The 25,616-nt window shown below is 44.9% G+C and overlaps 2 protein-coding genes across 2 annotated transcripts; one reads left to right on the top strand and one right to left on the bottom strand.

The window, feature by feature from the left end:
* The first annotated feature begins 1,508 nt into the window (after positions 1-1,508).
* Positions 1,509-7,770, top strand: LOC149340231 (4-vinylphenol methyltransferase 2-like). Its single transcript, XM_089550688.1, has 4 exons — positions 1,509-1,946; positions 2,860-3,153; positions 5,432-5,588; positions 7,437-7,770. The coding sequence occupies exons 1-4, from the start codon at positions 1,665-1,667 to the stop codon at positions 7,601-7,603; spliced, it is 900 nt and encodes a 299-aa protein (XP_089406814.1). The 5' UTR covers positions 1,509-1,664; the 3' UTR covers positions 7,604-7,770.
* Positions 7,771-12,043: 4,273 nt separating this feature from the next.
* Positions 12,044-23,104, bottom strand: LOC149340230 (uncharacterized). The gene is made up of 7 exons (XM_089550687.1): positions 23,020-23,104; positions 22,364-22,454; positions 21,329-21,490; positions 20,397-20,544; positions 18,556-18,773; positions 13,900-14,183; positions 12,044-13,254 (listed from the first exon to the last, which is right to left on the bottom strand). The coding sequence occupies exons 1-7, from the start codon at positions 23,061-23,063 to the stop codon at positions 12,969-12,971; spliced, it is 1,233 nt and encodes a 410-aa protein (XP_089406813.1). The 5' UTR covers positions 23,064-23,104; the 3' UTR covers positions 12,044-12,968.
* Between the last annotated feature and the right edge of the window lie 2,512 nt (positions 23,105-25,616).

Below are 25,616 nucleotides of genomic sequence, written 5' to 3'. Positions count from 1 at the left end.
TATTTTGTAGTGAAGACTGTTCTCTTCAAAACATAAAAGAGAAGCGTTGACGGCAAAGTCATCTTTACTTGATTTACTACACAGCGGACAACAGGAGACATGTTTTGCTCACAGCAATATGCCACCATTTTTTTTTCTGGTTGTTATCAAATACTGTTATCAATTCTGATCGCTCCAAAGTAACCCGCCGAAAAAGTCAAATGCAGAGTATGAATTAAAGGAGCAACCCTGCGAGGCAAAAATGTAGAGATGGAATGAAATGCGAGACTAGAACCAGTTGGAGAAGATAACTCCAGGTTGACCGGACAGCTCATATGCAACAAAAAAAAAATATGCTGTGGAGCAAAGGTCGTACAGAACAGCGAAAGATAGAGCTAAAAATGGGTAGCAGCTCGCAGAAGTATTTATTTCTGCTTTATCGTGGGGCGTGAGATAACCGTTCCAAAGCCACATATATCCCTGCTATTCTCAAGCAACCCCAGTGTGACGTGATAAAGAAGTATCCCGCCAGTAACCTTCGCACGAAAGCTCAGATAAGAGAGCAAGCCTTCTGATATACAGGGTTATGCAGCGCGCTCCTCAGCCGCAATCTTTAAAAGGTTATTTCCCTATGCACGATAAGAGGCTGGCAACAACAAAAACTTCTCTCGGAGTTTGTTTTGAAGGCTGCACTTAGCTTCACTGAGTGCTTCGTTTTGGGCCGATGAATCCATGGAAAGTTCTTAAAGATCATTTATCACAAAGAAAGTTACACTGCATCTTCAGTGTCATCTTGAGGAGGGTCCGCGTGATGGTCAGCAAGGTAAAGGGGGGGGGGGGGGGGGGGGGACTGTTTGTTTGGATCTTGGCACAGCAAGCATAAGGGGTATCGAACACTGGCATAATACAACGTGCGTTTAGTGGATGTCAGAAAATGTGTCCGCTGCGTTTATGTTTCTTACGTGATCGTAAGACTTCTTTGAGATTTCTTTTTGTTTCGTCCCATTCTGCTACCGCGCTTTCCGCTTAACGCTGGTAGCAAAAGTGGATTCTAAAAGATTTCCTGAACTCGAAGGGGCATTTAGCAATAGTCGGAAGGACATGACACTCAGCGTGCTATGTGTTCTCGCATGCGACCGAACCTTGTTCAATTCATGAGCCGTTGACCGTGTTAAAATACAAACTGCGGCCGTCTTCGGCAGGCCTGATTCTCGCGTCCTGCAGGAGGCTAATTGCCCGCAGGAGGCTGTTCTGTATTGCATTGCATTAGACGAAGCGAGAAAGCTTTGCCCGCGGAGTTCACGGTATGGGTTTGGTAGAAGAAAAATTCCTGACGTCTACTCCGTACTGGGGCCCTAAAAACTAATCGCGATGGTTCTTCGCCGCCCCTCACGAGGGCGCCTTTCGACATTTCACTTGCATTGCATGAACATAAATGGCGCATTTTCTAGGCCGCCAACTTCCATGGTTTCCCGGATAACGCTTTCATTAGTCAGCCAGTGAATGCGGGAGGTTGAGGTTGTGCGTGTACAGCTGCGTGTACAGCTGCGGTTTTCATGCGTCCAGTAACGGTGATACTTTTTTGTTCCCACTTCGAAAGGCGGAAATAAGTCAATGGCAACAGTTCATTCGTTGGTGCCTGTTTTGCAGCATTTGCAGAATAGGAATAGACTCGCTGTTCATAAATGGCAGCGCCAGCGGAGGCGAGGCGAAACGCCTCGCGGGCAGTGTTCACCCATGAAGAAACATCGGAATTTTACGAAGCTATGATGTTCCACCACCGGGATGCCATGAAGGGACTACTGGAGCTGTACCGTGGCTCTTTCTTCACTGCTGAGCGCATCGGAACAAGCGAGAAACAGCAGTGGCTAGACGTTGGATGCGGTCCGGGAAATTTCACCAAGAACTACCTGCTCCCCATGTGCCCTCCTTCGATGGATCGACTTGTAGCAGCGGATTGCTCGCAGGTATTTTTGGGAAGTGTACTTCACAGTAGAAGATATGTGCCCCCTGCGAAAGCAGGAATATATGTTATTCGTTCTTTTATATCTTGTTTTATTTCCTTTCCTTCCTGTATTCATTTCCTTGTATCATACTTCCTTCTTTTGATTATTTGCCTGTTTTTTTCTGTTTATTTGTTGCTTCCATAATTCGTTTCTTCCTTGTTTTTTTATATTGCTAGTTTTTGTTATCATTTCTTTTTGCCTTACATTCCTATGATATGCTACGTATTTCACGCGATTTTGTTTTCAGCGAGAGACGCGCTTACGACATCCTGACTGAGGTAATAAACGATCCCATTGGGCATTCATTCCAGTTCTGTTTTTCCCTCTGATTGTCATTCGATTAAGGGTAAACAAACATTGTGTTCGAAATTCGGAATTGGCGGAAGCCCAAGGGGACGCTTAAGCCTCTGACAAACAGCGGAAAAAGCAAAAATTGAATTGGGTTAATATACAAATGCTATATTCTAGCGACCTATTATGCGGCTAATTAGTGATACTTACACCTATGCCCGACCCGAGGTAATATCCGCGGCACCATATAGGATATAGAATGACGCTTTAAATGTGTTTGTGAACCAGTTTTTCGGGTACCTTTAGCTCTTACGAACGAGTGTGAACCGCCACCAAGATCTGCATTAGCTTGCAGCACGCTATTATGCCTCTTTCCATGGCGTTCAACGAAAAGTGAATTGTGTGCACTGAGAAGTAAGTTAACAGCAGAAAACGCTGGGAACTTGTATGGTGCGCTTCTTGAGGGCAGGTTTTTCGTTTTTCACAAAATGAGCGTGTCAGTGGGTGTGCACAGGAGTGAGCGAAAAAATGGCGGTGGATAGGTGAATGAGGGGTGAATAAATGCACGCAAACCTTCTCTCAGGCTATGTTAGACTACGCCTCCAGAAAACACGCACATCCGAAGATCGTTCATCGCCTGCTGGATATCGCAAGCGACGAAGCCGTGTCCACGTTCGCCGAGAGGGAAGGCCTCTTTGAGCGCGTGTGCTGCTTCCTCCTCCTTCACTGGATCCGAGACAAGGCGGCCATTTTGAGGAACCTGGAGCGCCTCATAGCTCCCGGAGGACAATGCCTCGTAGTTTTCAATACGAAGGTGTCTCCGCAGCAGCTAATGCGGGCCATGCTGGAGTCCGGCAAGTGGGCGACGCACGAGCACGTGAGTCCACCGCTTCTAGATACTTGTTGCCTTAATAGTTACGAAAGGCACGGAGAAATAATGAATTTTCAGAATCGATGCGAATTCGAAGCAAATATTTATATTCATTTATTTCCTTATTTATAGGTACTGAGATCGTGTACAAGGTCTTGGAATGATGGTTACACAAGTAAACCAACGCGCAAACAACACACCAGTACAATTATAGTGAGAATAGCGTTTTAAGGCGTGTTTCTAAGAGAAGTGAAGTATTCTGAGGAAAATTTGGCATCCAGCAGCTCGAATACTTGCCGTAGCCAAATGCAGAAAAGAAAAAAATTAATGCTACAGCAAGACCAGTTCAGGATAACTGCAACTACTTACATAGTATTAGTGGTACTGACTGCAGTATGACGTGGAGTCGGTTGCAGCTCAAAAACGAAGCGGGAGATGCTTCTCAAAAGAGGCCCTCCACGCAATGGAGTCGACCAGTTCTCATGACGCCTCGGTACTCTCATACTTAATCCAATTAATCTGTGTTATTCCTCATTACTCTGCCGCCTCCTTGATTTGACGCTGGCAGTTCAAAGGGGATCTGTCATGGGGGTCGGGGAGAGTCAGTTAAGGGGAAGAATTGTCGGCGCTATTGGCTGGAGGGGATCCTTTGAGGATGCATACCTTTTATACTGCAGTCAGTATCGCAAATAATATATAAGTAGTTGCGGTTAAAGTGAACATGTCTTGATGTAGCAACAATTTTTCTTTTGTGCAGTTGGCTCTTCCAGAAATTTTACAGCAGGGATTGTACAGCTCATCCAGGAATTTTATTTTTAAGGGCTCGTTACATGAGTGTTTTCGAGCGTAGGAGTGGACGTTTTTGAAGATATCCCATCTGTTATCAAGTTGTCCACATAAGCTTTGAGGGCAAAGGGAAAGGGCTGCGGTGATCTCGCTGTCATCGCCGCCACTTCAGTCACAACAAGGGGAAGGGTAAATTTCTGGGAGCTTTTGCATCGGCAGCTATTAAGGAAAAATTCTTCGCTGTCGCTTAACGGAGTATCGAAACCGAAATCTGTACAATATCGAAAAATTACCTACCCCTGTTACCTATCATTTTACCTATCATTTTTTACCTACTCGGCTCAAAAAGGGAACAGCACGCCTTCCGTTTTTAAATTGATATGCGGTGATCGGGATCTACGGTTGTTTTCAGCGCTTCGTCCTCTTAGTAGACAGTTATTACGATATAAGATTAAAATATTTATCAGGATCAGTGGTGGTTGCGATATGTGAAGGCAGAGTGTTCCAGTCAGATATTGTGCGTGGTAAGAATGAATGCGCATAGTTAAATGTTCTGCACGTGAAACGCCTAACTTTAAAGGGATGATTGCGGCGGTCAAAAATAGAAGGAGGCAAAGAAAAAAAGTCGTTATGAAGTGATGGATGATGATACAGTATATGAAAAAGTGACAGTCGTGCAACTTTGCTGCGGAGACATAAAGCATTGAGACCTGCGCGTTTCTTCAACGCTGTGATGCTGGTATCATGTGAATAATCGGAGTAAAAAATAATGAATAGCATCAGTGACTAAATATTTGTGAAAAGCCTTCACCGGTGCATGGACTCATCGATGTGTCGTGACATTTTGCTTTAAGGTGCGGTGAAGAGGAATCTGAACTCGTCTTTTTGCCGCGGGAACTCAATCTACACGTTCCGAGCATTCTTAGGAACTTTGGTTTATTGCCCTGTGTGGCCGATTTACCTAATTAAATCGAATTAACGTCCGGCTCCCGCCTTTTTTTTTTAATTCTCCCCCGTACGGTGGGCGGAGCCGACCAACGCGTGGAGTCCCGTGGCGGCTTGCCGCTCTGCCATCGGCGGAGTAATACGTAGTAGTCAGTAGAAGCAAACAGTCCGCGCGTACTTTTATTTCTGCGGGCTTATTTTGCGGCTATATTATCTGCGAATGAAACTGTTTATTCACGGAAACCTAATAAACAAAATAAAGCGAAAGCAAAGCCTCCACGGAGCTGGCTAAAAGGCACTCCACGCGTTGGTCGACGGCGCCCACCGTACGGGGAGAATTCAAAAAATAAAGGCGGGAGCCGGACATTAATTCGATTTAATTAGAGAAATCGGCCACACAGGACAACAAGTCGAAGTTTCTAAGAATGCTCGGAACGTGTAGATTGAGTTCCCGCGTCAAAAAGACGATTTCAGATTCCTCTTCAGTGCACCTTTAAGAAAAAAGACAGGAATGAGCCATATATTATATCTTGACTACATTTTCCCACAACAGGTTCTCAGATCTGCTCTTCCGGATTCCTGGGAGAATGACGACGAGGACTCCGTCAAAGAAAAGCTCGAAGGCTTAGTTGCATCCACTGGGCTGGTGTCTCTGAAGTGTGACGTTCTCCTCCTTAAAGTGCCATGTCCACACATCGACGTGGTAGTGCGTAGGTATCAAGCATGGCTTTCAATTTGTCATGCCGCTGAATATGAAGAACCGTTTTCTTTTTTTAAATATATGCAGCGTCAAATGTCAGCGCTGAAGCTATTCGGCTCTTCGTGCTAATTTTTGTTTCCCACAAAGAGCGCATGACATCTGCCTGGAGAGCATACATGGCCTTTTACCAAAACTTCTTGTACTGTGTTGGAAACTTTTATAGTGAACTGTATATTTACATTCAAACGCTGTTGACTGCTGAGCTGAATCTTTGAAGCCGGCGATCTTGTGATCTTGTCACTGTGTCACTACTTTAGGCCCGTTAGGCGACATATGATTCACTCTTAAGGAAGGAAACAAGTTAAGTTATGAAGCTTATTCTTTCTTGAGCGGAAACTGCGCGTTGACTGTTGGCATTCCCGCTACACAATTCTCACAGTACTTTTGTACGGCCCCTGACCGGTTGAAGTTTCATGTGTTAAGATGTGTCGGCGCAAGGACAGAAGCCAGTTAAGATTTGTTATTTAATAGCTCTCTTAATGGAATCACAGGATCTTCTGACTTAACGTTGCAAATTTCAAAGAGATAGCCCGGATATAGATTTTCAGTTCATAGCAATGAAGTAAAGAGTTTAACTCAGTTTAATAAGGCGCCGCGATAAAAATTTTGGGCTTACCAGAGCAATGTTTTCTATACACTGTCCGATTTACCTGAATTCCAGTTCCTGGCAAAACATGGAGTAAATTAAATATAACTGGTATTAAGTCGTTCCAGAAGTGGAAAACGAGAAAAATAAACGTTCCCATCTAATCTCTGAGAACAAAGATAACGTACGTTTGATGTGCTAACTTCATGTGGAACTGAATGTTGTAAGGCATGGGTGCTGAGTATTTTTCCTTGATCTTAACCTTGCCATGTGAATTCTACTCTTATATTTGCCTTTGAACGCATAGCGTAGTAGGAAATGTTAAACTGGCACTTTATGCCAGACAGTAGACTCTATACTCGTACGACGTCAAACAGGTATTTATTCAAGCTACGCCTCCAAAAGCCGCGCTGGCTGTCAACGTGTGCTAGGCGACGCGTTGAGACATTAGGTCTTGGTTTCAAACATATCTCTCAAATCGTCAAAATAACCTTAGTGACAGTTAATTTTCGAATATTGCTATTTCTATGTGGCTTGTGAAGCTCAGCAGGCTGCATATGATATTTTCTTCACTCCTAATTTTTCTGTGGCTCATCTGTGAAGAAAACTTAGGTTTAGATAAAAGCGTAACCTGGCCTCGATTGCTATATTTTCGGAACAGTTAGTAGAGCGCATACCATGTTCATTAGGTTGCATTTCTTGCTATTATGTGTTAAAACAAAGAATTATAGAAAAACATGAGAAAAAAGCGGACAATCTGGCCGAGTTCGTCCTGGTTACTCAGTTATTTAGACTTAAGGCCCGTGCTCTCTCAATAAAAAAATGCGAAGCTTACCGCACGTAACAGAGAAACTGCTAGATTTTCTTTGCGTAATTTGCGACGACAACTGCAATTAAAATAGGGCTGCCACGCGTGTGGTGGTCGTATGTGTACTTACTGGGTCTTGCTTTGCTTTCTGCCACTCTGGCTGTCTTTTAAACATGCTCAACAGCGATACACCAGTCCATGTTTGCCCTCTTCATGTTTTGATCTTAGTGCTTTTCCACACAACAAAAGTTGATTCCTGTGTGGAGCATCTCTTTTTTCTCCTGCGATTAAAGCAACCCTCATTTATAACATGTGAACTAAGTTTCGGGGTCTCAGAGCAGTGGGCTGCTTCCGAAACCTTCTGCTGTTGATCAAGTGAACAGAGCAATGTTGTTTTTACTCAGGTTCACTGTGCTCCCAAGTGCCACTTTATCAGTTCATGTCGGGAGAAGAAAAAGCTGAACTGGAAGAGTTTGCCAGGACCTGCTGCTTGCAAGGCCGCTGCGTGAACTACTCGGTCACGGGAACAACGGAGATGCAAAGATGCGTCATTCAGGCCTACAAACCATAGTTGTAGAGCTGAGCGCTCCTCTCATCCGACGTAGCGGGAAGATGGTTGGCAGTGCTGTTCATTTCTTACAGCACGTTTTATGTAGCCATATCAAGGTCACTCAAAAAAAGGAAATAAATGCTCGAACTGAAATTAAAACGGAACTCTCGTAATGCCTGTTCCCCTCATGTCTGCGTGTGTCGCGATTTCTTTTATTTCTTTTTGTTCACTTCAGAAAAAAAATGTAACCAAGTATGGATGCCAAAACCTATTTCATACTTTCCAGTTAGAAATCACATACACTACGCGGTCAGTAATTCATCTGCATTGCATGTGTTAAAAAAGAGAAGCCTCTAAATGTGCATGCCTTTGCAGCTTGTCTTATTTAGGTCCGATGCATGCTGAAGTCTAAAGGGTGCACTAGCGCGATTCTTACTGCATTGTGTAGCGATTACATGTGGCTACTTCAAGTGGAAAACGCCAGAAAAAGATTTTGCTTGGCGCTTTCTTTCATGATATTATCAACTGAACTATTCGTTGGTCGTAGCTACGTGTTCGTCAAGAAATGCGTTCACCGTGTTCGTGCCAGCAGTGAAAGCCTACAAGATGAAAGTATTGAGTGAATATGTCATGCAGTCATTGCGAATCTGACCTTAGTACCTAATGCTGAACGGTCCCAGTGCTGAAATGCTTAAACAAAAAAACATCAACCGGCTGCTATCTGTGCTTCATCCCACAGCGATTAACTTTCATATGGAGGTATAAAAAGACTTGAATATGGTGATAAAGAACCCATGATTTAGTTCTGTGGTCAGTTTAATGAAACTTATTCAGTGGCCCATATCTGTGCGATGTCAGTGCACCTGGAGGTCGAAATTATTCGGAGCCTTCAGCTACGACGTCCCTCATAGCCTGAGTCGCTCTGGGACGTTAAACACCATACACCAAACCTAAACCAATTTCGGTGGAGTTTCCCCTTCTAATGCTGCGTTGGTGACCCATCCGTCTCACATGCGAGAGGCGCAGGGTTCGATCCACATTGCCGCGAAGTACGCACCGGGGATAAAATAGGTATAAGCATTCCCTTGGCCTGGTGTTCGGTTTCTCTCGGTTGAAATGATTACAAAATGGGTCTTTGACCTCACCGTGTGCAAACCAAAAATACCTTGTGCTATAGTGCTCTTTGGCCGATACGGCCTTGGCCTATTAAAATTAATCATCATCATCACTCTTTGTAACAGAAAAAGCTCTCAGTGACTAATGTACGTGCAACTCTTGCATAACGTTCTACAAATTCACGCAGCTATTTTGCAGGTATGACATGACCAAGAGGGTTGATGGATCCATTCCTCCCAACAAGATAAGTTAGATGTCGGTAAAATATAATTCAAATGAATGGTGCGAAGTGACGCTTTATTGCGGCGGCTTGAAGATATTCGAGGGATAGACGCTGTCAGAAAAAACACTTTGCGCATATTTTTGAAATTTTTATCGGAATAAATGGCAGTCCACCTGAGCCACATCTTTTTTTTCTTTTCCACCCGTTAAGCCAAGAACAGACCGTGGTATTACACTCCCTAAACAACTCGGTTACCAGCAACCACTTCGAAGCAGGAAATGTACCATCTCCTAGGCATATTTTTACTCGAGTTATCATTCGACCGAATACATTCGCTCCGCAGATGAGTTTTTCTATGTGGCGCCCTGATTTTTACTAAAAATTATGGTGTTTCTTTCGCGTTAGTTTGCATTTAGTATAAATTTGCATTCTTTCAACGATTTTTGGTATTCCGCATTCGTGCCCTTAAGTGGAAGGAAATTCCTGTCGCGGTTCCTGGTGTTGTATTGCTTCTATTATGATACTCCGTAATAAATTAAACAATGCGTAATCTCCTGAAGGGAGGCACGGAAAACCTTCCTCAGTAGTGAATAGAAAATGCCAGAGACATGCATTAAAATATCAGCAAATTTCGAAGCAATCTACCGTACCCTTTCTAAAGGGCGGAAGAAGGCCAGCATATTATGTATTTTAGTAGCTGACATAATATGCCCTTTTTAACGAGGTGTCATCATGGACAATAATTTTTGCTTCAAAGAATCGAAAGGCCGTCACAGTGTAGAACAATTTGTATTGTCAGCCTAAATTTTACGTGCCGTCCTCCTATGCGGCTATAATGCACTTCAGGGAACTTTTGAAGGGAGGATTTTTGTTGTTAGATGCGCTATTGGTTTGGTTTGGTTTTATGGGGTTTAACGTCCCAAAGCGACTAAGGCTATGAGAGACGCCGTAGTGGAGGGCTCCGGAAATTTCGACCACCTGGGGTTCTTTAACGTGCACTGACATCGCACAGTACACGGGCCTCTAGAATTTCTCCTCCAAAGAAATTCTAGCCGCCGCGGCCGGGATCGAACCCGCGTCTTTTGGGTCAGCAGCCGAGGACCATAGCCACTGAGCCACCGCGGCGGCGTTAGATGCGCTATTAAAGTAAGCCATAATTTCGCGCATGATGTACGCAAAACTCGGTCCCGGTGCTGCACTGGGCTCGTCTTGGTGTAAGGTAAACATGCGATTCAAAGATCTCCGCGAATGTTTTTCCCGCACTTAAGCTTTCAGGACTTCTTATTCTAAGCCAAGTGGCACCTATGGAATTTTGTATGAAATGAGGTCCAGAAAGCGAAACCCTTCCACATCCATGGCTCAAGAATTGTCCGCTTGAGAAGCACCTAAGTTGATAAAAAGCACTCCTCCAGGGTAGGGAAATGTTCACCTACTAGTATTCTTTCCTTTCCACAAATTTCGAACGGCCTTGCTTTCACACTTGAGCATGGCATCTATATCAACATTAAGATAAGCAGTACAAACAAATGGACCTATTCTCACGGGTTCACTCCTCCCCATGGGGCTCTGTAGCGTAATCACCCAGACAGTCAAAACGGCGTCAGTAACACCAAGACCTCCTCCCCTGTAATATGCTCAAAATAGAAAAATGACTCAGTGCTTGCGCACTAGTCTCGGTTTCAAGCGCCAGCGCATTCTAGAAACTGATGAGCATGAACATGCCTTAACTTGTCAGCTTGTGTTATCGATATGTAGCTCCTGTAGCCACGACACTTCATTTTTTTTTTACTGACGACCGGGCATTATTCGTGGAGTGTTTGCGCAGCTCATTAAACGGAAAAAGCGGGGACTGCTGCTACTCATTATTTTTTAAAGCAGAAACTGCAGGAGCACTGAACTGCGCTGGCTGCTACTGCAGATATTTGCTGGCGGTTCTCGCTGTCTGGTAACGCAGTGCGATCAAGGCGTTGTTGTCGTTGTTGTTGTGACTGAGAGAAGGATGAAAAGGAAATTGCACGGGCCTGCCTACTGGCTCGAGCCAAGCCACCACCGCTGCCACGTGCAGATAGAGGAGAGTTAAAAGATCAGAGGAAAGAGAAAAAGGAAAGAAAAGACGCGCGTCGCAGCAACAACTGCGTCCGCCGGAGCGGACGCTGATGAAAAAAAAAAAAAAACAGATAAGCGGCTGAAGCTGCGCTCGCCGAAGCGAGGGCATATCAAGGCGGAGCACAGCACGGGAGAGCAGACCACACTTCCACCGTCTCACTCTTCTTTCCCCGCTTCCACACTGGAAATAAGACAATCGCAGTCGCAGCCCACGCTTCTTGTGCCAGAATTGCGTGCTGGCTTGCTTGTGTCGACTAGGCGAGAGCCGCAGTATAAGGCAACGAAACGCAATGACTGCTTCTACGAATATGTCTTGTAAAATTTCGGGTTAGAATACCACAAGATTCGTTTACATTGCAAAGACGGAGCGAGGAACGGGACGCGGCATAACAGACGGCGCACACTCTTAACACTGCATCCTTAACTATTTCCTGTCTTCGTCGCACCAGTTCCGTTGCCACTCTTCAGTTGCCAAAGATTTGACCACGGAAATGAGTGGAGTCAGAAATTAAACAGATGGGATCCAGATGGGAGTGTGTTGCGCAGATATGTTTCTGCGAGGGCTCTGGTGCAGTAAGTATTCAGTTTATTTCACTCTTGCAAGTTCAGAATAGCAAAGCATTTCCGTGTTGAAGGTGTAACAGCTCTGCGTTAAATGTAGCCGCGTCCAAGCCGATCCAAACGGTTTTTTTCTGAGCACTTAATAACTTTCTCTGTGTTGTGAATACTCCAATGTTCTCACCTTTTATCTACCATGGAACTCTTATAGCGCTTTTATAAAGCGGTCAGGCCACTGAAGTAAAAAGGCCTGTTTAGAGACTTCAAATAGCACATGCGCCATTCGTTGCGGAACGACATCTCTTGTACCAGACGCGGTGACCCTACCCACATGATGCTTCCATAGTAAATTAAATGGGGCTGTTGATAAGAAAGGGAGATACAGAATGAGAGAGAGAAATCACCTATTTATTTAAAGATGCAAAAATAAGTGGAAAAATTAGCAATCCAAGTACTATAAAACAATGATCAAAGCCCCATAACCAGTCACCCCTTCGCTTTCTGCATAAAACAGAAATATGTTTTTAACAAACAGAAGTAAAAAGGTAGTCAAGGATGACACGCAGAAATAAAATATTACTCAAACATTACAATGACTAAATCAAGAACACTATGCACACTTTAACGATAAGTGCACTTCATACACACTACCTAAAGTGCACGTGCATTGGTTTTTATACACACTACCTAAAGTGCACGTGCATTGGTTTTTATACACACTACTTAAAGTGCACGTGCATTGGTTGTTTAGAGTAGGAAGTCAAAAATTTCCTTGGTGCGCTTGCGCTGCCAGTTCTTACAGTCTCAAAAGCCGAGCGGCAGAGGTATAGATTATGTGCCCTCCCGCACATCTTTGATTTAAGTATTGCAAAGATAAATCCACCGCAATGTGGCAAAGGCAGCCGTCGTTATCGGGAAGCCTACCTAAATAAAGCTGCACTTTGCAAGAACAATGAAACATCTGCGACAGTGCACAGCATTCAGGCGTCGTTCAGAATTGTGTTATCGCGCTGTGCGATGTTGGTACTGTAATACGCTGACCACATTTCGCACCAATATAGTCTACATTGACGCACAATTGTATTTTTTTCTAACGACAGCATGAATTATTCCGACGCAGCGCAGGTTAAGCGGAAATGATTTCAGAAATGTGTTTAATGCATTATTAAGTGCTTGAAGAAAGGGCATGGGATTAAGTTATACCTAAAGCTTGTCTTTCTCCTTTCCGGAAATCTATGTATGCCGGATTTCGTTGCCATTGAAGTGCGGACGCATTGACCGCCATGGAATACGCGAACCGTGCTCAGCAGGGGAACGGCATGCGAGCTGAGCCCATGCCACACGTTTGTGTGTGGACCTGGCACCTGGTCCCTAATCTGGCGTTTAGTAGCTGAGTGCTGTGGCACCGCGCTCCAACTCTGGCGCGCACTTCGCATGGCGCACGCAGTAGAAGAAGGCGTAGACGCAGAACTCGATGACGAGGAACACTGCCGCCGTGGCCAGCATGCAGCCGGAGAGGAGGAACACGGCGCGCAAGTCCTCGAAGCGCAGCGGCTGGTAGGCGCTGCTGCGGTCCTGCTTGCTGCTGTCCAGGAAGCAGGAAAAGCCGTGCGGGTACACCTCGTCGTCTCGCAAGAAGCGCGACGGCATCTCCCCCAGCCACAGGGTCCTGCGCTTTCAAAATGGGTTGCTCGCGATAGGGCAATGTAGGGACAAGGGCCTGCAGCCTGTGCTCGACGTGAACTTCACATCAATGTTATCACGCTTTAAAAACGTGTTTTTTTTTAAGACAACGATACCCGGTGCCGTTGTCGGCTGCAGAAAAAGGGCCCCACAATACCGCCAGCGACGTCATCAGGAAAGAAAAAAAAACGCTTTCGAAGGTGCGGGAAATTGAACCAAGCACATTCAGACTGTGATGTGAGCACTCAACTCATAAGAAGAGAAAACCGTGTTGCTGCTAGGCTTATAACGGTGAAGCTAGTGTTTGGATTATTGGGGTTTAATGTCCCGAAGCAACTCAGACTATGAGGGACGCCGTAGTGAAGGGCTCCGGAAATTTCGACCACCTGTGGTTCTTTAACGTGCACTGACATCGCACAGCACACGGGCCTCTAGAATTTCGTCTTCATCGAAATTAGGCTGCCGCGGCCGGGATCGAACCCACGTCTTTCGGGTCAGCAGCCGAGCGCCATAACCACTGCGCCATCGCGGCGGGGAACGTTGTAAATGTAGAGCTCTCCGTAATTATGAATACATTCCGACATCATTCCAGCGCTCACATAATAAACTTTAAATTGCACTTGGCACTCGCCTCTTGTCGACTCCGTCGACAATCCAGCGCGGGATGTCCCTGCGGAAGTACCACGAAGACCGCAGTGAGGTGATGGTCTGCGTGCCAATGTAGAAGTAGCCTCGCAGCGCTGAGCACTGCTTCGATGCGTGAACCCGAGCGCTGGTAATGTCGAGCAGCATAACGGCACGCCGGCGAACTACCAGGTCCAAGGTCCGCCGCGAGTACATTTGCTGCAGGGGCAGCTCACCCTTGCGCTCAACCAGCCGGTCGTACATTTCCCGCACACCCTTGAGGCGAGAAGTCTGCATCGAAGCATTTCGATAAAGAACAGGGTGCCCATAATGCGATGCTGCTCTTTTCTCTCCCTTTGAGAAAACGTTTATGCGCCGAGGCTACTCAGGATAGCTTAGTGATGCATCTATGCATCTGACGTATATGTCCACACTTTCATCTCCATCACACAGATGGCGCTCCTACACCAGTCCAAGTAAAACCCCTCAATATACTAAAAGTAACGACATCTCGTCCCTCCTCCTCCTACGCCGCCGCTCCTTCTCTCGGCTCTTCCCAGGCGCCGACGATGGCGGCACCTAGGCCGGGTGAAGCTAGCAGACGCTCCCAATGCTCGCCCTTTGGAGCGCAGTAGACCGTGCGTGCGTTCTCTGCCCTTGCTTCGCTCGAAATGAGATCATGACACGGGAGATTAAAAAAATTAGTTACTCAAATAACCGCCTCAACAGCGTTGGATTCATTTACCGAAACTTTTTCTACTGCGGTCGATTTTATTTGGTGCAAGCGATGGAGTTGACGTACGCGGCCAAGACTATCCTCAGTGTCGGTTCTCAATGCTCGCGCTTTGGCGCGTAGTGGACAGCACGCTGGAATCAATTGTTTGCGTTTTCTGCCTTCAATTCAGCCGCAATGTGATCATGGTATGGGAGATTAAAAAAATTATAGGTGTACTCAAATAACGGCCCCGACCTATGTTGCACTGCTTTATCAGAACTTTTCGTACTGCGACCGCTTTGATTGCGGTGCACACGACAGAAATAGCATACGCGTGCTCGCGCGCGGCACAGCAGTGAACATCCTCAGAATGCTGTTTTTCGACCGACGTCTTTTGCCCAATCTTAATCAAAAATTAACTTCGCCAATAGGAAGTGGTGCGACATACGACTAGACGTGCGGCCTAGGCTTTATATGAATGGATGGCGGTGTAATGCTGCCATAACATATTCTTCGCTCAGAAGTCCGTTCGCTCGTGCAATCGGCTCGGCCTACGCCGAGCCGATTGTATGTAAGTTTTAGTTTTTTTTAAGTGCAGGAAAGCTTAGCGATTATTTAGGGGTTACTATATATCTCGAATACCTCGCAGGCTAAGGTTAAAAGGAACCGACTGGCGGTAGTCCCTTACTGTTTGTTTGGAAATGCCAAGGTGAATACGATGCCCAAGCGTTGCACTGTAACATGGTTGTTGCCAGAAGAATTTTGGTGTAGGGTTAATTGTTTGGGTTCAGTAACAGCAATGAAAAAAGATTTTAACCGCTGCATCGCGCGCAGCTACAGCGCTGCACGACTCACTAGAATGTTGTTTGTTTAAGTGATTGTCATTTGAGGTCAGCATACGCAATAATGGCTTATAAGAGGACATTGTCTTCGATCGTGTAATCGCCATGCCTAATGCGCAGTTGTCTGGACTGCCGCAGTTCATTAATCACTTTCGATGGAAGCAGCGCGAAAAAAATTCGAGCTGAAAAACCAAAACTCTATTTCACTCAGTCCTGTCCGAAGCAAAACGTTGTTCGTTTAGGAAGCTGCTTCACGCGAAAATTGAATACACAAAAAAAAATGTATGAAACTGTTTGACGGAGGTCCTCGCATGCATTCTCAAGTATTATCAACGCAGATGTCGAGTATTAAAGCGATATTTCGGTCACTATGCCTAGGCACAGTACCGACCGATTCTGGTATGAACCCTGCCAGAACAAATACGGTCAGCAGTGCGCGCAGCATGAATGGTATTCCTGCACCACGAGCAGCATGAATAGCGGGGGTTTCAACAGCGAGAAGCACCCCTTTGGTATCGTGTTCGTGAGCTAAGGAGTCCAACTGCAACAAAACAAATACGTCCAGCGATGCGCGCAACATTAAAGCTAGACCTGCACCGCGACGCGCGCTACATCAAAGCTACGCATGCAGAGCCTAGCAGAGCCAGCAGCGTGAACGGCGGGGTTAAGACAACAAAAAGCAAGGCTTTCGTAGCGTGCGGGCGAACGAATCCATCTACAGCCATGCCAAACGGCATTAACTGCGAAAAAAGCCTGCAGTCGCTCGCGCTTCACACCAGATCCTTCGAAAAAGAAAAAAAAAACGCGACTGACAACTGAAGAGTGGCACTCGCATCGCAAAGATATGGATCCAGCTCATTATCAATGCTTTCCCGGCCGACCCTGTGCAGCGAAACCTTTCGGCGAGCCGCATGGCTTTTTGCGGACGGAATGAGGAAAAACCTTTGCCACTGCCTCCTCGATTGTTGCACCCGTGAGGGCAAAAAAGGTTGGCGTCACCGCAGCGCATAGACGCCATAAAAGGGGGGGGGGGGGGGGGGGGGAACGCTCCAGCCAAAACAGTGTTTCACTAAAAGGAAACGAAACGCGATTTCTACCCCGACAATGGCGCCGGCGTCTGCTGCGGAGCCAAAAAGCGCGCGCTAACACGTGACCCCGGCGCCTCAGGCAATGAGAGGCTCGATTATCCGCCGGCGCGCTAGGAGAGGAGGAGTGTCGTAAAGTTCAAAGTTTTTCGCTACGTTTGCTTCATTGAGGGGCTTTAAGTCCAAGTAGGGCGCCTTGATGTCAAGGCACCCTAAGTCCAAGAAAATGGCATCAGTGATTGATGCTTGCTTTTTTTTTCGATGTTGAAGACAAAAAAAGCGACTGCTACACTGTTATGCCCTATCCTCCATACAGTCGTGACTTGGCATCTCTCCGCGCCGCCAAAAAATGCGCTAGGAGGTCCAGGTTTGAGAAAGACGACACCGACATTCGCGCCGAGAAAACAAGACTGCACGCGAAGATAATGACCTGGTAAGAAGGCAAACCCCGTTGCGCAAACCTATACAAGTTATCGCAGATTGCAGTGAAAAGTGATACATTACCAGAAAATATGCGGCGGTATTCTCTGTGAATTTGACTAATTTGGAATAAACAGCATTGGAAAAAAAAAGTAAGCTTCATTGCTTTTTCCCCATCCCTCTAGAACGCTACCTTTATTAACCTAAGAGCATAAAGTGCTTCGTGGCGCCGCAGTTCATCTTAAAAAGTGCACCCTTGTCTAGCTTTGACTCTGAACTTTTTCAGAAACTCCGAGCGCGCCTCAATAAACTAAGGAGATATGGAGTGCTTGCTACCTGGGCATACAAAGGAAGCTAAGAGATGTCTCGGCACAACTCGTTCAAGAGAGTATATATGTTCAAGAGAATGGCCAAGTCCTTTCTCTGACCTTTATTCAGGCGGTATGCTAAGGCTGACGTTCCCGCTACAAAACTCTCTTAGTGGAATAGAGAAGTTACTGTTCAGCGCTTTGGAGACCATATTTTTGCTTCATAAACATAGGCTTCCGGAAGTAGAAAAAAAGACAGCAGCCGCTGTACCATACTTACTAGGGGCCCATGCAGTATCCAAAGGTAGAAAGCTGGTACATAAACGGCGTACGTATGGACGACGCAGGAATAGTCTATGAACACTCGTGATATTATCAACACTGGGCTTCGTGCACCTCTTTCTGCCACTTGTGGCTCAACTTTGCCAGCCCTATAAAATTTTTATATGACATGACATCCATCTATGCCCCTGCCCTCTGGTGGCGTAATGCCTTCTGCGTTCCTCTCAGTCATGAGGCCTCATTTTGCGTTCCCATTTTAAAAACTCCTATAATGATAGTAATAATATTATTAGTAATAGTTTCTCCTAACTTGCAATCAAGTACGTCAGGATAAAAGGCCCTCAAAGCCCACACGGAGGCCGAAAATGGGAATTGAATAGTGCTAAAATGCGAAAATATATGAATGTCAAGAACGAACTCTGAATACGAGAAATCACACAACCTAGATGCATGTAATAAAAAAGTTGACAAAAATCTTTACGGATTTTTAATACTTCTTATTCTCATAGGTAATTTATAATAAAGGAAGAATCCCTCGGTAACGCCCACCCAAGCGTAGGCATACGGCTGCAAAGGAAAGCTACACACGTTCCACAGGAGTTTCGTATTTGAAGATTTTGTCCTGGCCTGGAGTACGAATCCGAGACCACCGCCTCATCGGGGTAGTTGCTCTGCCAATTGTGCTAACGAACTGATCAAGAACTCAAAGTGGGAGTGTTGTTGGTCAGATAATAAGGTTAATCTTTCAAGGTGGAGTAGATTTGTAAAGAGCAGAATTTGTGAATAGAGGCCAATGATCCTCAGCTAGTTCATGCGATGGGAATATAGGCGCACCTTCTGGCCCTATTGTACTCGTTGCTCCCTGGGGTGCAATAAAGGAGGAAGCTGTCTGTAACACCCTTAATAATACGACTAATAATAATATCAGTAAAAAATCATTTACGCATCACATCGTCTGCCTCATAAAAACGTAGAAACTTTGTGACATGTTTTCGTTAGTCAGAAACGCACCTGCAAAATGTAGGTGAGGGGCGACTTCTCTGTGGCAATGGGCAACAGGTCTGGCCGACGCATGACGTCTTCTGCAGTGTTGATACGCGCCGTGTCGGACTTCACGAGCAGGTTCGCCTTCACTTCGCCGTTGAACAGGTTGACCAACACGAAGCACGCCAGAAGCCAGGCAGCGAGCAGCACGCGGTTGGCGTGCGGCACGAAACGAACCTGGGTCGCTGCGCACTATCGGTTCCACTACGCGTAGCGTGTTACTGAGGGAAGACGCGCGCAGAGAAATTGCGCTCACACACAGACTTAGCAGGCTGCATCAACGGCTGCCGGATAGTTTTTTACACAGAGTGTGTTTGGCATTGGCGCCGGATCGGTGCGCCTTTCTTTAGCGCTTCCTCTCTTTTTGGGAGCTCCCATAAAATCCCATGCTGTTGTTGTTGGCTGCACACAGATGGCGCCTACCCACACGGGCATTCGCCATGATCAGGCGGCGACTACCAGTTTTGTAGACTGCGTGCGGCAGAAATGAGATTATGTCCGAAATTTGAACAACTCAGTTTCCGTGACAGAGATGGTTGAGGGTGGTAATGGGCCTAATAAGCTTCGTCTACTACCTCCTCGTCTTCGCCAGTGTTTACTCGAATAATATGAATAACCTATCTTACTTTACGTACGCAGCCATGTACTGAGTGCGCGCCAAACGAGGCCATGTCGAAGCAATGTGTACTGTTAATATATACATGCACGGTTATATCAACAGCTTAATTCCAGAGACATAGCCGCTCCTTATATTTATCTAGATGGGCTTGGGTTTCGATTTGCACCCAGATTAAATTTGTTCTACAGGTGCCCAGCCATGCGGACGCAGAATTGGCGCCTCCCAAATGTTTTGTGCAAGCCGTTTAATGCATTTATGAATTCAATAAGTTCTTCCAGTTTATCCCAACGCTCAATTGGTGACGTCTTAACTAGAAAGTTCTGTTTGTGTGCGCCCTGAAGCAAAGTTTTTTGTTGCTCTGTTTAATTTCACCCTTTCTCTGATGAACCATGAGCATGTAGGGTACAGTAAAATAATTAAAACGTATTCTTTTCAACTAACATAAATAAAATCATGGTTACGCTGTGTATCCACTGCTAATTGCTGCTCATTACCGGGGTACCATCGAACTATCTGCTTACCCAAGCAGATTTTTTTCTATTGCATATCTGTATACTTTTCTCCTTGTTCTTTCCACCTAAAACTGAAACACATGTGTATTATTAGGCAGCTTCTGGGACGTAGGTCGAGCATTATATTGCGTGAGCCATAATGCTCTCGGGTAACTACATTTTGGCGAAGCTGCCACCAACCGGCTTCAGTTACTGAAATTAAAGGAATGAGGGATCATTATTAATCGCTGAAACTCATTTACCTCCCTTTAAATTGCTTATATGGTCAGGTATTACGAAGAGCCAGATGTTCTGACAAGAGAAACAAATTAACCAGCACGGTTCTTCAACCTACATCACAACGTTGTAAAGTGACCAGCCTTGAGCAAGGCACAGTTGTATGGGGCAAAATGCAGGCTCTTCTCAAATCTGTCTTAGCAGTTATACATTCTCAGAATTTTTACCGTTTCAAGAGCAGGTAACCTTCAGAATGCGACTTGTGCGGTTCTCAATACACCGATAGTCGTCACTTCGAATCGGCGCTGTTGCCTACAGATGTGAAACTTGGCAGCCATGGTAATTCGGTAGTGTGCGGGAATTTCTGCAACCCACTTTTATTTGTGCTTTTTTACTATGTATGTTATGAAAGTAATTGCTGAAGCTCTAAAATTATCTAGACAAAAAATTCAAGTCCCTACCTTCGAAGAAGAGAACTTCTATGTAGGCGTAAAAATATTTTGAAACGTCCATGAAGAAGTCTGTCTTTCGTTTCCTTCCGGCAATGCGGTAGGCAAATGTTGAAAGCATTATGAGAACGACCAGCGAAGTCATAAAAAGGATCCATGACTGAAAGAGATTAAGAAGCATGTATCTCGCATCATCTGTGCGTGCATAAAATTAGGTACAATGGGCGCCTAATGTTCAAGGTTTACACCTTTCTAGTAATTAACGAGGCTCATTACTGTAGTTTAACCATTTGTGCGTGTTATGAGAAAATCATGAAGTTAAGGCAGACAGTTTTGCATTGGCACAACGATTTTAGGCTAGTCGCTAATACTCTTGTCAAAAGATTAAGGTAGCGTAAGTTTCACAGCGGTTGTTTTAATGAATTTGAAAGCCACCGAAACTACGTAGCTTATGCCGTAGTGTGAAAAGGTGTTGGGCATCTGTGCAATTTAACCTATTTCTTTTTCACTTTGATGGCACTATACAGCACGTCTGAAATATATGCGCTTTTGGGCTGTGCGTTCTCACTTTACAAATATAAGCGCTTTCTAGAACCCTCATATTATGGAAAGGTTTGTGTTTCTGCTGCTACAGGATCAAAATTGTTCAGCTCGTATGCGTATCGCGAACCACCCACTCCGAATAGGGCTGTAGAAGAACTGCAGATTGGGCTTGCGACCATGCGCCGAATAGGGCGCATGGTCGCAAGAAAGAATTTTTCGTAACACCCAAGCGCACAATTAATTATGCCCTTTATGTCTTGTTTAAACTATCGCTTAAACTTTTCATGCGGTGTACACAAAGCAATATGTTTCCGAGCTTTTTGTGTTACCCGGTGAAAAAGAATTTCACTAACGCAAGAACATAGTGACACCTGTTCTTAGAAGAAAAAAAGGTTCATCACCGTTTTGTCGAACATGTTGATGAATGCCCCCGAGTCGGACACGAAAGGGTCCCGCATTCCGCTCAGGATTCTCATCTCGTCGGTGAAGAGCTGTTTTGTCGACGGAAACTCTTTCCACAGGAAGTAACCCATGGTGAAAGGACCGGCGACAACGTCTGCGTACTGCAAGAGAAGTGAGGTAGTCTCTCGTGCAACAGTAGTAAATTGTGCAAAAGATAGCATTTGTTCAAGTACATCTCGTTCTGAACAATCTCTCCTTCGAGCTACGACTGACTCACTCGTAAGCGAAATATTTTATGCGACGTGTATCCGTATCGACATAACTAGGAAGTAGAGAAAGAATCTAGGGGTGCATTTAACCTTCTGTGAACAGTATGCGACAAGCGGTAACCCATAGGAGTGCCATCACATTTAAATGATCCTGCCCTCATGAGCACAACATAGCATCCGATAAAAGTGGAGGCTGCTTCGAGTTATCATGTTGAAGATACTGGCTATTAAACAAGGATAGCTAAGAGATGTAAGACTAATCTCCGTAGTATATGTGTAGCTGATACTGGCTTGTAAACTTTTTCTCTTTGTGTACAATGTTTTACCTGGAAAGAACCTTGTGTTGGGTTAATTGGAAATTGTTCATCTTTTACCTTGCCTTATCACCTATATTGATCCTTAGATCGAACGCCTTGTTTTCCACATTCTATGCAGTCTATCCCGCTCCACAAAAGCCTCTTGGGCCACATTTTATGCAGTTAATTTTCCTCCTATAATGTATCGTGTGCTGTAGGTACTTTTAATTCGTAAATGAAAGCCCAGGGTTCCCCGTGCGGAGGATATATTCGGTCCGGCAAGACGGCATGCCAGCGAAAGGCACCTTAGGATTTGTCTAGCCGTGCCGGGACTGCTCAACGCATTAGTTTACTCGTTCGCGAGAAGTACAGTCTGGTGCTCACGTACTCGTATTAAACACACTGTAGAACACTACCTTACAAGTGATGAGTGGGCGACGATTACCAGACGTCAGAATTACAGGCTTACCCCTTTGTCAATCATCATGAGCGATCCGACCATAGTGCCGTTAGGAGTGACTTCTCCATAGTGTCCGTCCAGAGGAGGGATGATTTCAGTGCTGCTTGAGGACGGTAAATGAAATAACATGATCATTTCAGTGGCCACCGAAGAAAAATTTATAAGTAGCATATAGTTCTTTGTGCTCCAGCAATGAAATTGTAATAACTCGAACAGTAAAACCTAAGCAACAAATGATTTGCCTCAAAATACAGGTGAGCAGCTATCAATGAGTACCACGAAATATTTTTCAGCTGCTGTCAATATACAACGCACTAAACTGACTTAGTATTTGTGACGGTAATGAAATTAAGCATTTATGCGTGAGAATTCGGGGGGGGGGGGGGGGGGGTGTAGAGCGTTCATTCTGTTCGATATGTCTCTGTTCTTCAGTTACGGAAAAGCAGGCTTGAAACTATCGAGCGCAACTGGGGAAGAGTTGAATTACAAAACGTTGAGGCAAGGCCGTGAACGATCCTTTCTTTCTGTGCACAAAAAGAAATTACTTTTTAAGATACCGGATTTCTCAAGAAGCGATGAATTCTGCTAGAAAATAGGTGTTCTACGGGCTCTGCCTTACACATCTGCCAAAGCAGTGAAAGGAAGGTAGAAATATCTGTTCTCACGTGAGGTTCATTGAGGCCGTGATGTTAGTCAATGAGGCTCCCATGTAGCCGTAAATCTTTTTGACGCCGTCTTCCTCGTAGACAATTGTCCATGGTGGGTACTGCAGCCAACACAAATCGCAGCAATGATATTTGTGCAAATAGCAGGAAAAATGAAAAAAAAAGAGGCATGTACGCCTGAAGCACATCAGACTAAGGGTTAATATATTAGATCTGCGACAAAACTCTTCATTTTCATTAGGAAACGAAAGATCTGAGCAATCAGCTAATAGAATACGCGCTGAGCTTGTACATAATTTTCTTATTACCTCAGTCTGCTGCCGTACATTTCAGGCATAACGTCTGTGATGGAACTCCTAAGATTTAGGCAGGTGTCTTTTGTTGGCAAGCATTGGTAATAATTGACTTGATGGTCCATTCCAGTGTTCGACAAACAAGCTAGTCAATAGGATAAAAAATTATGCGCACGCCATGATTTCGGGCCGGTTAACTTACTTCGGCATTAATCAAAAATATTGTTTTCCAAGCTACCTTTCAAGTATTAGTCATCTCGGCAATGCTGTGGCGAACTTTTTCGTTTAAGTTACGATGTTTAGCTTTTGCCATGAATACGCCTAACATTAATCTGGAATTTTGGCGGTATGATTAGTTTTTACGCTGAATTAGCATTTAAATGAGTCTTTTTAAGTCCACAAACAATTTTTCAGGCAATTAGCTCGAATATTCTTGTTTATGCCACTGTTCACCATTTTATCGCAGCGAATGTGTATTTTCCCTAGAAATTTCTTGCCTACATCTGCTGCACATTTCGATTTTTTTAAGGTGCTTAAAGACATCCCGTCCTCCAGAGCACGTTTAAGGAAATTTTAATTCCTAGGTGCATACTCTCGTTGTGTTGTTCAGGCCGGCCACCAGAAAAAAGAAAGAGCCACGCAGTATCGGTAGTCAGTGCTTAAGTTCCAGTCCTTTGATGTAAGGCTAGAACAAATTCAATAGACAGCACTTGAAGTAACAATAAGAAGCACTATTATTACAATGAACTTAAGGCATAAAGCCAGTACGAACTGTTCTGAACAGGGCAGTAAAAAACCGCTTGCATCTCCACTGTGCAAGAATCTGTGAAAATGCCTGATCTGCCAGCTTTAAGCAAGCGCAACGAATCAGGGAGGGCAGAAGTTTGGAACTCGGCAAAGCAAGGGAATGTGGGGCTCGAAATGCCTTTGCACGAGAAGTGAACATCGACATGGTCAGAAAAATTAATATAGACATTATCCACACTTACATCTTTTCTTTTTTTAGATAGATGTTTTGCCGGAATATCGTTAAATTCGCACATCTCTGATGATGGAAAAGTCGTGCGCCTGATTTCGTGAAGTAAAAAATAATTTTGAGGTCTTTCCTGTGGCAAAAAATGGCGAGATCATGGCATGAATAAAATGAACCGCCTAAAATATATACTAACGTTGTGTGAAGCCAAAAATTTTCCAAGGGCCTACTGGAGAGTGCCAGGACAGAGCACTTGTGTTGCAATATACTAGGTCCGAGACATCTTATTCCGGCAGACCTTTGGTTTCTTTAGCTGACTCTGCAATGGAGCTTACCCAAGCGTTCAAAAAAGGCAACATCCCACCAGCAAATACTACACTCGGTTCAGCCTGAGGAAGCCCCTAATTTAAACCGCCGTTGTAAAATAGGAGTTTTACGCATTAATTTTTTGTTTGTCCTAAACCTAATGATCAACGTTATTTCTACATTGTTACGCCAACCTTCTGTCAGTGAACTTCGTCCATTGAATGTTGAGAAGAAATTTCTGTGCTTCATACCGAGTAGGCTGCAATCTTTAGACGCATGCTGACCCGTCGGAAGGAATAGGATGAGGCGGTTAGCAACTGTGTCGTGTTATATAGGGCCGCGCAGTAGGCGACCTCAGTAGGCGGATCACATGGCGCGTTGCTGGACCAATAGAGTCGTTTGCTACGAAATACCTTTTTTGGTTGGTGGAAGAGGGGATACCTTCGACCGCGGTGGTTCAGATTTTGTTTATAAAAAAGCTTTAACAAACCATTTTTCACTCAGTAACTCTAATAGGCCGGCACTGTTTTTCAGAAACACTCTGCTGATAATAGCGGAAAAACAGCATGACGCTGTCAGCTTCTCGAAGAAGCGTCTCCTCCACGGTGTTATCAAATCCAGCATCAGGCCAGGAAGCCTGTATCCTGCCGGGAACATGTTATTCATTAGAAGACAAGTGTCATTACTGGATTCTAACTTCCCTTGTAAATTCTCGATCCTGCGCTACCGATAGGCTGTTTATTATTTTGATGGAATTTCATCGGTCATTCTTCTTCCATTAAAAACAGCGTATAAAAGGCCTGCGATAGCATAATGGTTTTGCGATAGCATAAGCCACTGGTATGCGTCACAAACAAGAAGTCGGCATTCAAAGTTTTAGGACCTGTAATTCTCATGACCTGTTATGGCCTTATCGACCATTATTTTTAAATACTTTGATGCTTTATCGGAGAAAAAATATAAATGTATGTCGGATGTGACATTTCTTCCCCTTTCTTGCCAGGAGCCAAAATTGAACGTATACC

Source organism: Amblyomma mixtum, chromosome 6 (genome assembly GCF_055824585.1).
Source record: "Amblyomma mixtum isolate Tamu chromosome 6, ASM5582458v1, whole genome shotgun sequence".
Lineage (NCBI taxonomy): Eukaryota > Metazoa > Arthropoda > Arachnida > Ixodida > Ixodidae > Amblyomma > Amblyomma mixtum.
Note: the sequence above shows the minus strand (reverse complement) of the source record. Positions and strands in the feature narration are given on the sequence as shown.

What these genes read in the sequence shown, in the direction of transcription:
- LOC149340230 (XM_089550687.1), bottom strand. Translation starts at nt 23,063, where the DNA reads ATGGGAGCCTCATTGACTAACATCACGGCCTCAATGAACCTCAC. An exon ending in TCATGATGATTGACAAAGGG is followed by an intron (nt 21,491 to 22,363) that starts GTAAGCCTGTAA and finishes CTTCTCTTGCAG; the next exon opens with TACGCAGACGTTGTCGCCGG. An exon ending in AGAAGTTCTCTTCTTCGAAG is followed by an intron (nt 18,774 to 20,396) that starts GTAGGGACTTGA and finishes GATAGTGCGCAG; the next exon opens with CGACCCAGGTTCGTTTCGTG.
- LOC149340231 (XM_089550688.1), top strand. Translation starts at nt 1,665, where the DNA reads ATGGCAGCGCCAGCGGAGGCGAGGCGAAACGCCTCGCGGGCAGTGTTC. An exon ending in TAGCAGCGGATTGCTCGCAG is followed by an intron (nt 1,947 to 2,859) that starts GTATTTTTGGGA and finishes ACCTTCTCTCAG; the next exon opens with GCTATGTTAGACTACGCCTC. An exon ending in AGTGGGCGACGCACGAGCAC is followed by an intron (nt 3,154 to 5,431) that starts GTGAGTCCACCG and finishes TTCCCACAACAG; the next exon opens with GTTCTCAGATCTGCTCTTCC.